This window comes from Dendropsophus ebraccatus, chromosome 3 (assembly GCF_027789765.1).
Source record: "Dendropsophus ebraccatus isolate aDenEbr1 chromosome 3, aDenEbr1.pat, whole genome shotgun sequence".
Taxonomy (NCBI): domain Eukaryota; kingdom Metazoa; phylum Chordata; class Amphibia; order Anura; family Hylidae; genus Dendropsophus; species Dendropsophus ebraccatus.
The window spans coordinates 166,613,816-166,628,899 of record NC_091456.1 but is presented as its reverse complement, the minus strand read 5'-3'; the positions used below and the strand labels follow the sequence as shown (position 1 = coordinate 166,628,899).

Sequence of the window (15,084 nt, the reverse complement as noted above, 5' to 3'; positions counted from 1 at the left end):
ATGACATGTCAAAAGTTTTGAAACGACAGTGGCACTTTAAAGGGGTTATCCAGTGCTACAAAAACATGGCCACTTTTGTCCCACTCATGTCTCCAGTTTGGGTGGGGTTTTGAAACTCAGTTCCATTGAAGTAAATGGAGCTTAATTGCAAACTGCACCTGAACTGGAGACAACAGTAGGGGCAAAAGTGGCCATGTTTTTGTAGCGCTGGATAACCCCTTAAAGGCCAAAATAGGCTGCAGAGGCACGGGGTTAAATAGTGGGACTATACCCTAGGGCTGGGCGATATGGGCAAAAAATAAAATCTCGATTTAAATTTTTTGACGATTCTCAATTTAAATCTCGATTTTTTTTTTTTCCTTTTTTGCTAAATAAACAGAACATTTTCTCCCTGCAGCATCAGATACTATTTTAATATTTTAGACAACAACTGTATTGATTTCCAGTGTAACAGAGGCCCCATATAGTATAGGAAATCATGTTTGTGCCTCCATCTACGTAGGGTGTAGTAGTGGAGGTATAGTGGATAGGGGGTGTAGGAGTGGAGGTATAGTGGATAAGGGGTGTAGTAGTACAGGTATAGATGAGGGGTGACTGGGGTGACACTAAAGGGGACTGGGGTGACACTGGGGGACTGGAGGGACAATGGGGGACACTAAAGGGGACTGGGGTGACACTGGGGGACTGGAGGGACACTAAAGGGGACTGGGGTGACACTGGGGGACACTGAAGGGGACTGGGGTGACACTAAAGGGGACTGGGGTGACACTAAAGGGGACTGGGGTGACACTAAAGGGGACTGGGGTGACACTGGGGGACTGGAGGGACAATGGGGGACACTAAAGGGGACTGGGGGGACACTGAGGGGACTGGGGGGACACTGAGGGAACAATGAGGGGACTGGGGGGGACACACTGAAGGGGACTGGGGGGGGACACTGAAGGGGACTGGGGGGGGAGACACTGAGGGAACAATGAGGGGATTGGGGGACACTGAGGGGACTGGGGGGTGACTGGTGCAGCTGGAGGTGATTGGAGCAGGAGGGCACATACATCTCCTCCTCCTGTCACCTCCACACACACGCTCCCCTCCCGGCCAGATATGGAGGTCCCGGGTCTGTGGAGGAGGAGGAGGCCGCAGGGACTACAGTAGGTGGTGATCGCATAGCTGCGGGTCACGGAGCTATACAGCGGGAACGGGGGTCTGCACCGAGCCCCCCGATCCCGCTGTATAGCTCCAGGACGAGCAGCGCCGCGATCACCACCTACTGTAGTCTCTGCGGCCTCCTCCTCCACAGACCCGGGACCTCCATATCTGGCCGGGAGGGGAGTGGGACGCTCAGTGGAAGGGGCGGGGGCAGATCAGCGGCGGCGCTGTCAGTGGCTGGAGGCCGCCGGCACTGCACCGCCCCTCTCCAGCCTGGCCACCCAGCATCTTCTCCCCGCTCACCCACACCGCCCCTCTACGGCTCTCCCGCCGGCCTGCACCGCAACCCCCCTTCTCTCAGCTCCTCCTCGGCACCGCAGCCCGAAATGATTTTTTGTGAAAATCGAATTTACGATTTTCACAAAAAATCAAATCGATTTCAACGTTCTGGACGATTAATCGAATTAATTCGATTAATCGCCCAGCCCTACTATACCCTACTAGTCAATGTTAAAGGGGTACTCCAGCGGGGGGGCACTTTTGTGCTGGGCCTAGGGAAAAGACGTCCACTCACCTCCCCGATTCCAGCGGCGGGTCCTGCATCGCGGCGCTCCGGTGGCCGGTTCCCGGCCACTTCCGGTTGTCTGACGCGGGCCTGCACAGGTGGCGGGATCCATTTCAAGTCCGCTCAGATCCCGCCTCTGTCACTGAGTGGCTGAGCGCACCTGAGACGTATCCTCTCGTGCTCGCGTCAGACATCCGGAAGCGGCCCGGAACCGGCCACCGGAGCGCCGCGATGCGGGTCCCGCCGCTGGTACCAGGGAGGTGAGTGGACGTCTTTTCCCTCGTCCACCTCCTCCCCGGTCCCAGCAAAAAAGTGCCCCCCCCCCCCCCCCCCGCTGGAGTACCCCTTTAACTCTAACCAAATATGTCCATAGCGCTACAAAACAGTCATATACTGTATGCCAAAATAACTGCACTTACATATACTTATATACTGTATATGCAAATCTTACCATATACAGAATATATATAAATACAATCATATGCTGGTGATATATTTTTACGTTACAAACCACCCACCATATACTATACACCTATATATATTTTACAGAATTCTGTGCATATAAATAATCCTGCTATACACTGTAAGTACACATCAGTCTTGCACACTACATACACTTACACCCAAATTTCACATATATTTTTATTCGTTATGCAATTATATTATATATACTCTTCCTATGCTGGAAGGGTGATCAAAAATAGAAAGGGCAGCTGGGGACTTTGACTTATCTCTTATTTGGCCTGTGTTCTCATCACTTTACATTGACTGTTGCTAATAATAAATCATTATACTGTATTTGGTGATCACACTGGTATGTGTGAAAATAAATGGCAGACAATAAGATTGTTGTCTACTTCTGGTCATCTTTAGGCGATAGATCATTATTGGCAGCACTATAATGGCAGCAGCAAATGCCCTTTTAGTACAGGGATGGGGAACATTCGGCTTTCCAGTTGTTGCAAAACTACATTTCCCATCATGCCTGGACAGCCAAAGCTTTAGCTTTGGCTGTCCAGGCATGATGGGAAATGTAGTTTTTGCAACAGCTGGAGGGCCAAAGGTACTGCTGCTCTTGTACATCTCGCGTGATAGAGGTGAAGGGCGATAGGATTTATATAATATATGCACATTCTCCCAAGTTGTTCCCAGCCCTTGGCTTCTTATAAGTATTAGCTCTTCTGCATAACAGTAGCCGACAGAGACGTCTTCATATGTATTCTGGCCATGTTCTGCTTCAGATTTGTTTCCACCCTGTCTAAATACAGTAGTGCCGTGTTAATGAGCATTAGGGGAAATGGTTCCCTACGTAACATACCATCCGTGCCTGCGTGGCATGTAACCAGGGCCGTGCGTGGTAGTGTTTATATTATGATTGCATGATGTCTGGTTATTATCAGGATTGATATTAGCACCACGTCTGTGCTGGGCTGAAATGTTATACATGCCAGGCAGCGAGGGCGCTGTATGCGCAATAGAAGCTTTACATGTTGAAACATTTATTTCACTTTTTATTTTTTTACTTCCTTTCTGCTTTGTTTTTAGAAGCCTTTTAAACTTTTTGGGGGAGATTTATCAAACATGGTGTAAAGTGAAACTGGCTCAGTTGCCCCTAGCAACCAATCAGATGCCACCTTTCATTCCTCACAGACTCTTTGGTAAATGAAAGGTGGAATCTGATTGGTTGCTAGGGGCAACTGAGCCAGTTTCACTTTAAACCATGTTGGATAGATCTCCCCCTTTGTGCTTTTGTATTAGTTTTACTACCTGATGTACCCTAAGTAAAGGGCTGAAGATGTTAAAGAGGCTTAGTTTGGAGTCTCCATTGGCAGTCCTGGCAGATTTTAAAGGGAAATTCTAAGCAGGTTAGAAGTATCTGCTGATATGTCCCTGTAATGCACGGGACACTGAGGATGAAGGTAAGTTTCTTGGGCCGACCTAGAGGGGATGGGGCCTAGACCTCTAGGCCAGTCCTTTTCAGTGGCTGGAAAGGGGTGGGGCCTATGTCGCCAATGTGGGTGGGGCTAAGTGGCACTGTGAAGTGGCAACTGTGAAGCCCCACCCAGGTGGCACAATCCGCCAGAATTAAAAAGCATAAAAAGCATTTTTTCACTGGATCAAGCACCAAGAAATCTTTTATAAAGTAAGGTATGAAAACTGCAGAATTTAGGCTTCACAGCTGTCCTCATACAGGAGGGGGGGGGGGGGGGGGGACAGTTTTAGCACTAGAGTATTATCTGACGGAAGATTGAAGATAATTGCAGAACCATTAATGTAGCTCTAATATATATATATATATATATATATATATATATATATATATATATATATATATATATTAGACATAATATAACATAATGTATTTGCAGATCATCATGGGGACAAGTCTATTTTATGTACCACCCCATGGGTAACATAGAAGATTTAAAATTGTTTTGGTGCTTGTCTGTATCATTGTACCGTCTTGATTATTCTAATTTTTTCCCTTCTGCTAATCATGTGTTTCCCTTTGTTGATTTCCCTGGATACGATCTGAATTTATAACCTTTCTGGCTTTGCATGTCTTCGAAGGTTTTTTTAATCAAACCTGCTCACCAATCCCATTCAGCCACCATCATTCCCACCCCTCGCATTCCTGGTAGTTTTTACTGCACGTCATGTAGCTTGATTAAAAAAAAAAAAAAAATTCAAGGTTTTTTCTGTTCCATATTTACATGAGCCATCGCCACTATTACAGTTAGGCCTTATTCACACGTTCCGTAATTTACGGATCCGTATTTCCGTATCCGAGTTAGTGCACATTGAAGTCTATTGGGCTATTCACACGATCAGTAGCAGAAATGGATGAAAATCAATCCGTAAAAAAAAAAAGGACATGTCCTAGTGCGGACCGGGTGCGGACCCAGATTTTTTCACGGATGCTCTCATTGACATCAATTGTCTACGGATTGTTTGCGGATTGCAACATGTTTGGCATCCGTATTTCCGTAGAAAAATATGGATAACTCATGCTCCTATTGTGCACAGCAGTATATAGAAGTGCTGGGATCTATAGTTCTCCGGATCTCCGGGCGGACAGCTGACGGAATTCCGTGGACATTTTCCGCGAGAATTCCTCAGTCTGAACCTGCGGCTGCATCAGACCCCCTCCTGCGGCTGCATCAGACCCCCTCCTGCGGCTGCATCAGACCCCCTCCTGCGGCTGCATCAGACCCCCTCCTGCGGCTGCATCAGACCCCCTCCTGCGGCTGCATCAGACCCCCTCCTGCGGCTGCATCAGACCCCCTCCTGCGGCTGCATCAGACCCCCTCCTGCGGCTGCATCAGACCCCCTCCTGCGGCTGCATCAGACCCCCTCCTGCGGCTGCATCAGACCCCCTCCTGCGGCTGCATCAGACCCCCTCCTGCGGCTGCATCAGACCCCCTCCTGCGGCTGCATCAGACCCCCTCCTGCGGCTGCATCAGACCCCCTCCTGCGGCTGCATCAGACCCCCTCCTGCGGCTGCATCAGACCCCCTCCTGCGGCTGCATCAGACCCCCTCCTGCGGCTGCATCAGACCCCCTCCTGCGGCGGCATCAGACCCCCTCTGCGGCATCATCAGACCTCCTCTGCGGCGGCATCAGACCCCCTCCGGCGGCATCAGACCCCCTCCTGCGGCATCATCAGACCCCTCCTGCGGTAAGGATGCGATCTCCTATGCGATCCTCCTGTGCCGTTCTGCCTTCAGTGCTCTTAATTGATTCATTGATACTTTCCTAACCACATAGTAAACACCAATTTATTGAGCTAATTGGTAATGATGATTGGCAGCTGGGCTACAAAGGTACAAGTACCAATTACCTCAATAAATTGGGGTGTTTACAATCAACACCCCAATTTATTGAGGTAATTGGTACTTGTACCTTTGTAGCCCAGCTGCCAATCATCATTACCAATTAGCTCAATAAATTGGTGTTTACTATGTGGTTAGGAAAGTATCAATGAATCAATTAAGAGCACTGAAGGCAGAACGGCACAGGAGGATCGCATAGGAGATCGCATCCTTACCGCAGGAGGGGTCTGATGATGCCGCCGGAGGGGGTCTGATGCCGCCGGAGGGGGTCTGATGCCGCCGGAGGGGGTCTGATGCCGCAGAGGGGGTCTGATCATGCAGGAGGGGGTCTGATGCCGCCGCAGAGGAGGTCTGATGATGCCGCAGGAGGGGGTCTGATGCCGCAGAGGGGGTCGGTCTGATGCAGCCGCAGGAGGGGGTCTGATGCAGCCGCAGGAGGGGGTCTGATGCAGCCGCAGGAGGGGGTCTGATGCAGCCGCAGGAGGGGGTCTGATGCAGCCGCAGAGGGGGTCTGATGCCACAGAGGGGGTCTGCCATTCATTCACTGCTCAGTTGAAGTCTGGTCCAGCAACGGATGGAATACGGATGTCCAATCCGCAAATTCTCACGGGTTGTTTCAGGACCAGAAAAAAATACTGAACGTGTGCATAAGGCCTTACATTGAATGCCTGACCAGGATAGAACAAGGGGACACAGTCTGAGAAAGATGGCTGAATATTACTGAAAGAGTAGTAAATTCTTGGAATAAACTTCCAGCAGATGTGGTATAGTAATCTACAGTAACCTGCCTGGGATAAACATCTTTATAAGAAAGCATTAGACCAGGACTAGATGGACCAGGGGGCCTTTTCTATGTTTCAAAGAATAGCACATAAGACTTTCCTGTAATACAGTACAATATACACTACACTAGACGTGCCTACCTCTGTAGACACATTGCAAAATATTTTGACCAGGTAAATCCATTTTCCATTATCAATCAGGGACTGACTCCAACGCTGTAGCCCACATCTATCTGCTCCAGTCCCTGGTTCCGACTTCTTCCTGGTCTGAGACAGGACATCTCAGGTCTGATTAGCCATCTAGAAGCTGCGGCGGGACACCGCTACAGCTGATGAATGGCTGAGAGTGCCTGCCCCATCATGTCTAAGACCAGGAAGTGCCTGGAGACAAGAGACCGGAGCAGCTGGATGCTGGCGGCAGCCCTGGAGCCAGGGAGGTAAGTAGATGTCACTATTTTTACCCACCTTCTCCCTGGCAATTGTGAAAAAAGGGTCCCGGCCAGATACCTCTTTTAACTCTCCATGAAAAACAATGCCAGGGCCATTTACGGAAGGTCTCTGTTTTCAGACTCTTGCATAACTCCATTGAGAGTTGGTTACCTAGAATTCTGTATTCTGAAAAACCTTGAATTTTTCTTTTTCGACCTGTCATTAGATTTGCATGACTTACCCTTTCTTGACGCTCCAGCAGCGGCCGCCGGTTTTTATCTGTAAACAGATGTAGTGGTGAACCAGACGTCTTAATATCTGTTTTCTCCATTCCCCCAACAGCTGTCTTACCTTTGGGCGTTTTAAAGTTGATCACAAAAAAGCCGTATCAGAGAGGTTTTTTCTGTGATGACGAGAGCATCAAGTATCCATTCCATGACAGTACCGTCACCTCCACTGTACTCTACACAGTAGGGTTCACTGTGCCTATATGCTCAGTAAGTAGCCGAATCAGTAGGGACCTAATCCTAACCTAGAGAGTGTCCTAGAATCCGTCAGGACTGACGATAGAGATAGGGGTGACCCAAGACTCTTACCAATGATGTGTACAAAACCTAAAAGTCGATGTTTGATGTAGACCCCAACCATTCCCCAAATGTTAGTCCATATGGGATGCTCCCAGTACAAGACTGTTTTAGCTTACCATTTGCCAACCTGTGACAAGGGTAAAAGTTTGGACATTTCCTTTATCAACTAGGAGGCCCAAGCTTGTCTGATAAATCTAGACTTAAGCCCTTGGGTGACTAACTTATTCCCTTTAATCCACACTTCCCATACATATTTGATGTTTCAACCCATGCAGTTATTAGTGGGAATTGTTATTCAATGTTATTTTTAACCTCATGGATGCCTCCATCTTCTATTGGTCACTGTCCGAATTGGGCATTTGTAGACTCTTTTAGACTTTGCATCCGGTTTAAGTACTTTACAACTTATCCCTTCCACGTCGCAGGCACATAGACTTGCACAACAATTCTACACTGTTTTGAACCTTGTCATACAACTCCTCGTGTCTAAGGATCCAATAGGGTTGGGGTAGAGGGATGGCCTAATACATTTTCCTCTGCTTCCCTGACCATCCCTTCAATTATTTTGTATTTTTACAGATTAGTTCACAAGTAATACCCGTACCTGAATACTTTAGAGGTCACATATTTGTCTCTGGTAAATACATACATTATAGGCACACTCACTGATCTGACACCTACTTCTGTCATTCTGCACTTATTGTATTATATACTCTTACAGAAGGATGATTCACACTTTCCTTTTGTTGTAATGGAATAAATTACTCAGAAAAAAGGGCAGCAGGCTGTCTGCATTCTCCCCGTAGGCCGAGAGCCCCAGTTTGTTGCTTGTCAATATGTCACCAAACGCCATGACATCACCGAAGAAGAGTAGAATCACCCGTTGTGCTGAACAATTGCTTGTGTGTAAGATGGGAGCGAGTCTGTCCCCATGTCCCCATACAGTGCCTGGCCAGAAAACATTCTAGGACCTCTCTGCAGCCAATGTTCACTTGTTGTTACGTCTCATCATTTCGCCTTCAAAAATGATTATATTTAACATGAGGATATGAAGTTTAGCTAAAGTATTTATTATAAGCATGTGCTATTATTAGTGTATTTTACTTCCTCTACTTATTATAGATTGTACGGGTCACCTTTTCAAACACAGATCCAAAAATGACTTGCTTCTTCTAATTGAGGTGTATGACCTTTGAACTTATTGGCTTACTCGCTAAGGAAGTAAGGGGGGGGGGTATATAATAATTGTTGCCACGTGAGTTCGTTGGCTTGGCACGACTCAAAGATGCCAATGATTACAAACAGGGCCGCCATCAGGAATTTTGGGGCCCCATACAACCAAAGTGTCTGGGCCCCCCACATTAATAAAAAAATAAATAAAATTGTGTGTTCGACCCACGCCTTGCTGGGAGGTATAATTTGGTTCAGATCAATTCTAGAGTACTGGCTTATATACCCCATTTTCCCCAGTGGCTTAAAATGTAACCTCTGTTATACAGTTATAAAATTGTAGAAACTAAATGTGAACAAGGTGCAATTCAAATAGACACTTACTTGTATAGCTGTCTCTTGTGCTCTGTATGCAGTGCATTATATTCACCCTTGCAACGTACAACTTATAGCGTGTCTACAAGCCCAGCGGGCTCATTATGATGGAGACTACAACTTATACAAGTATTCCTGCATGGGGTAGGGGTTCCCCTGTATTCAGAATGCTGTTGAGTACTAGGCAATGCCCCGTTTGGGGTTATTGAATTTCGAGGGTCTGGGGGGCTGTTTGATTTGTATATGTTCACCAATATCCCCCCCCCCCCCCCAGGCAGACTAGTTTAGCTCACCCAAGACAGTGATAGCGAATACATGGCGGTGAGAACGCTTTCTAGGAGATCCTGTTTGTGAAGCAGAGGTGTCTTTATCCTGCTCTGCATAGACCCTAGAAATTCAATAATCCCAGACGGGGTATTGCCTAGCACTCAACAGCATTCTGAATACAGGGGAACCCCTACCCCACTCTTGTATAAGTTTTAGTCTCCATCATAATGAGCTATAAATTGTACGTTGCAAGGGTGAATATAATGCACTGCATACAGAGCACAAGAGGCAGCTATACAAGTAAGTGTCTAATTGAATTGCACCTTGTTCACATTTAGGTTCTACAATTTTATAACTGTATAACAGAGGTTACATTTTAAGCCAATGGGGAAAATGGGATATATGAGCCAGTTCTCTAGAATTGATCTCACACACAGACACCAGCACACATGTATACAGACACCAGCACACATGTATACAGACACCAGCACACATGTATACAGACACCAGCACACATGTATACAGACACCAGCACACATGTATACAGACACCAGCACACATGTATACAGACACCAGCACACATGTATACAGACACCAGCACACATGTATACAGACACTAGCACACATGTATACAGACACCAGCACACATGTATACAGACACCAGCACACATGTATACAGACACCAGCACACATGTATACAGACACCAGCACACATGTATACAGACACCAGCACACATGTATACGCACACATACAGACACCAGCACACATGTATACGCACACATACAGACACCAGCACCTGATGAAGGTTGAACTTCTGCAACCTGGAGAAATCACCTGATATCACCTGCAGTCCTATGTAACACCACATAACACAGTGGTATCTCTGAGTACAGATAATGTAGTAGATTTCACCTGCAGTCCTATGTAACAGCACAGATAACACAGTGATATCCCTCTGAGTACAGATAATGTAGTAGTCACCTGCAGTCCTATGTAACAGCACAGATAACAGTGATATCTCTGAGTACAGATAATGTAGTAGCTGTCACCTGCAGTCCTATGTAACACCACAGATAACACAGCGATATCTCTGAGTACAGATAATGTAGTAGCTGTCACCTCGGGGCGCTCCTACTAAATAATAATCTACAAAATAAGAAAAGTGTCATACAGGGACTCACAGGTGACGTCTTCTTTGATCTGAGGCGTCACTTTCCCTTTTCCTCTCCATCCGGCCCAGTCCTCCATGATGATTTCTTTCAGATATGTTTCATCTTTTCAGAACCTGCGAGACAAACAATTTAGGCTCCGTACATTTCTAGCAGCTTCCTTTCCTTTCTCCCTCCTGTCGGCTCCCATAGTAACTGCGCTGTGTGGGATGCCCCCTGCATGTAGGATCCCCTGCTGTGCCCCCTGTATGTTGGATTCCCTGCTGTGCCCCCATGAGGTAATAAGGCCCCAGAGGTGCTCCATGAACTAATAATGCCCCCAGAGGTGCCCCCATGAACTAATAATGCCCCCAGAGGTGCCCCCATGAACTAATAATGCCCCCAGAGGTGCCTCCATGAACTAATAATGCCCCCAGAGGTGCCCCCATGAACTAATAATGCCCCCAGAGGTGCCCCCATGAGCTAATAATGCCCCCAGAGGTGCCCCCATGAGCTAATAATGCCCCCAGAGGTGCCCCCATGAGCTAATAATGCCCCCAGAGGTGCCCCCATGAGCTAATAATGCCCCCAGAGGTGCCCCCATGAGCTAATAATGCCCCCAGAGGTGCCCCCATGAGCTAATAATGCCCCCAGAGGTGCCCCCATGAGCTAATAATGCCCCCAGAGGTGCCCCCATGAGCTAATAATGCCCCCAGAGGTGCCCCCATGAGCTAATAATGCCCCCAGAGGTGCCCCCATGAGCTAATAATGCCCCCAGAGGTGCCCCCATACACTAATAATGCCCCCAGAGGCGCCCCCATACACTAATAATGCCCCCAGAGGCGCCCCCATACACTAATAATGCCCCCAAAGGTGCCCCCATACACTAATAATGCCCCCAGAGGTGCCCCCATACACTAATAATGCCCCCAGAGGTGCCCCCCATACACTAATAATGCCCCCAGAGGTGCCCCTAAAAAAACAAACATCCTACTCATCTAATCCACGCTGTGGCTGCAGGCAGCAGCTCCTCCTCCTCTTCTGGCTCCATCTTGCGAGCCGGAGGGACGGGGCTTCCGGCAGCCGTGATGACGTCACATCAACACGCCTGCCGGAGAGGTCACGGCCCGGCCTCCCATAGGCTGCTGGTATGAAGTGCCGGCAGCCTATGGGAGGGAATACAGGACGAGGACGCTGACAGGTCCTGCTCCTGTATTCTGATCGCTTTAATGTTCCGCCCGCTCAATGTGCGGGCGGAACATCAAAGCGATCTGTGCATCCCGAGAAGCTGCGCAGCCGCAGCTTCTTGGGATGATCAAAAACAGGTGGCAAGGGGGGCCGTGCGGGCCTCCCTAGCGTAGCGGACGGGGGGGCGGCGCCCCCCCCCCCCCCCCATGTCTCTAAGGGTCCGGGCCCCATACGGCAGTATCACTTGTACTGCCCTATCGGCGGCCCTGATTAGAAAGTATCCATATAACTCACATGGTGCCCCTGAATACTCTGACTCCACCTACAAAACCACCCCTGCTTATCCCCTCTTCAGACCGCAAATGGCACAGTACTGACATGGTTCTCCTACTTGTGCCCCATGTACTGATGGCCAGGGAGTGCCAACAAGCCCCTCCACCTTCACCAGGATATTTGGATTGTAGACTAGGGTGATGTAGTCAATCTTTAGAAGCTCAGAAGCTCCTCAACCTACCTTGTAGTATATAACTTGATACTTGCCATTTTATTACAGGAGGCCCGTTTTTTTTTCTAAATTGAGAAGGTAAGCATATAGGTACAGGTAACCATATAGATCTGATGTGTCAGCCAGATTTGCCAACCATCTAATAGGTTTATTGATTTTCACTGAGGACAGATGTTGGGGGAGGGAAGGATTGGTCATGTTGGATTTTACTTGGGATTCTGGTGGTCTTAAGGCCGTATTACATGTAGCGATTATCGTTCAAAGATTTGCTAAAACGATATTTCGCTAGCGATTCTTGTAGCGAACGATTCTGAGGTTATTACATTCACTGATTACTATTATGAATGATCATGTTTACTCCGTTATATTGTCGCTAATCCTACCTCAGGGCAGCCCACACAGAATGTTTTATGGGCGAACGACTTATTACACGAACAAAAATGCGAACGATCGGCGTACTACCAATGTTTAATTTTTCCACAAAAATGAATGATTTTTCATTTGTCGTTTTATCGTTAAGTGTTATTACACGGACAGATAATAATTCATTTCGATTGTGTAAGCAAATTTTTTTATTACACGGACAGATAATAATTCATTTCGATTGTGTAAGCAAATTTTTAAACTATAATTGTTCCGTCTAATAGGGGCTTAACACTTCACCAATGAAGGGGGGGGGGGTGAATTGAGAGAGATGGCTGACGAGTGATGGGGGGATTGGGAGAGATGGCTGACGAATAATTGGGGGATCGAAAGAGATGGCTGACAGCTGTCTTATGTGTATGACCGAATTCAAATTTCAATGCGTTCTTGGCTAGATTTAGGCTGGTCATAAGCAGATAGTTACTGTTGACCAATGACTGTCTTCCATGACAAGCCAAAATACATGTCCTGTCATTATACTAAATGGGTTTGTTATGTCTTTTGAAGCAGAGAGATAAGAAGCTGCCAGATGCTACTTATCTATGGAAAAATAACCTTTTGTTCGTCATTAGACTTTGGCGTCAGGATTTCCCCATAGACCCCACATTGTTTGTGGATTCTGTCACCGTTTGGAGGGATTTTCCATCAAAAATCCACGGTTGACGACCTGATTGCTGTAGGTCATAATCTCTAAGATGAGATTTGTTTGCTTATGATAAGTGGCAGTGTATGATTTGGCTTTATTCAGTCGCGTGTTGTCTCGCAATAGGTTATTTCCATTGTGCAATATTGTGACCTCATGGGAAGAAAAATCCCATCATCCTTGTCCATGTGGTTATTGGTTGATTTTATTTTTATTTATTTATTTATTTATTTATTTTTTGTGTGTTCACTGTGTGGGAAGAAGTTGCGGGTGGCGTTTAATGCTCACAATGATGAATGGTAGACTAGGTTATAGATGTTATACATAAATTATATGTGAAAACTGCCCGTGAGTTCAGTCCTCCCCTGTGGTGGATACAAGATAAAAACATAAAGGAACAAAACTGAATTAATGGAATAATCCTATCTCTTTTTTTTTTTCTTTTAATATATTGGACCAGTCAGTATAATACATACATACAATGTACTGCCCTGCAGCAAAGGCCTTATCCACAGGATAGGGGACAAGTAAGAGATCACGGGGGGTCCACCCTCCGTACCACCTCTCGATCTCTATATCTGGGCCCCAGCTTCTTCGTTTTGAATTCAGCCGGGGGTTCGGCACGTGACCCCACAGCTCTATTCATCCCTATGGAGCTTCTGAAATGAGCAGAGTAAACACTTTCCAGCTTGGGGTGATTTCACACTGAGGAATTTTCGCGGATAAATTCAGCGGAATTCCGTCGCCTGTACCCGCGCATGGCTGTGCGCCTTTCCGCCGACTCCATAGACACCATTCTATGGGCCGACTGATTCCGCATTCCTATGAAAGAATTGACACATCAATTCTTTCGGTGGAATACGGAATCAGCCTGCCTATAGAATGGTGTCTATGGAGCCGGCGGAAAGGCACGCGGCTGTGTACGCATACAGGCGACGGAATTCCGCAGATTTTATCCGCGAGAATTCTTCAGTGTGAACCCACCCTTACTCTGCTCTTTCCGGCAGCTCCATAGCAATGAATGGAGTTGCAGGTCATGGGTCGTACCCGCATCTGTATTCATAGCAAAGAAGCTGGGGGCCTGGTACAGAAGTTGTACCCACCGCCATCTCTTTCTTGTCCCCTATTCTGTGGATAGGGGATAAGTTAATTTTGCCCAGACAACTTTTTAAGGGCAATATGCAAAAATGACTTTCATAATAGATGGCCTAACAGCGGTTTCCCTACACTATAAATCATACCACGTGCTACACTAGCATACCTGCTTACAGAACAAACATGTCAAACAATAAAGCGTTGCAGAAAGTCTCCATAGCGGTGGCAGGGAGTCCCGAAATAGACTTGCATTAGTGCTTGGCTCTGGCGAGCTTGTGGCTCAGGTTTCCATACCGTGTTATGTCTGGTGAAGGAGGGAGAATCCCTGTGTCATGCATCGCCTCCCCAGGCCCTGCACTAAGCATTCTACAGAGTATAACATCAGAAGAAAGAATATATGCATACAGGATTAGGGGATTACTAGTATGATGCCTGATGAACATCTAGTAATTAGTCATTTACACTTAAAGAAGCACTCCGGATGTGTTTATTTGTCCCCCCGCTGTGCGCTGGTGCATATACTCACCAGCGATGATCGGTGTCCAGTGGCGCAGCTTCGTTCCGGTCCTGTGGTGCCTTTCAAATCCCGTGCTCATTCCTATCACCGCTCTTTTGACCGTTGGAGCCGGTCAGTGTAGGCTGTCAGGCACGATTAGGGATGGTCCGAACCTGGTTCGGGTTGGGTTCATACGAACCCGAACCTTCGGAAATGATACCCGCTGTCTGCCCTCTCCGTGGAAAGGGTGGATACAGTGGGAGGACCACCTGGAAAACTGGGTTACAGCCATAGCCATAGGCTGTATCCCAGTTTTCCAGACGGTCCTTCAACTGTATCCACCCGCTGCACGGAGCTGGCAGACAGCGGGAATCTGATGCCGAGCGTTCGGGTTCATACGAACCCGAACCTCGGCAGATTCGGACCATCCCT

General features: G+C 47.5%; 1 protein-coding gene across 2 annotated transcripts in view; it reads left to right on the top strand.

The window, feature by feature from the left end:
• Positions 1–15,084, top strand: part of PLPP1 (phospholipid phosphatase 1) — a 62,952-nt gene that overhangs the window by 18,553 nt on the left and 29,315 nt on the right. Inside the window, exon 2 of one of the 2 annotated variants that reach the window (XM_069963056.1) lies at positions 7,097–7,251. The exons of the other annotated variant lie outside the window; for it this stretch is intronic. Within the exon in view, the coding sequence (XP_069819157.1) occupies positions 7,097–7,251 (155 nt within the window). The remainder of the gene's footprint in view (positions 1–7,096; positions 7,252–15,084) is intronic. 2 annotated transcript variants of the gene reach the window in all.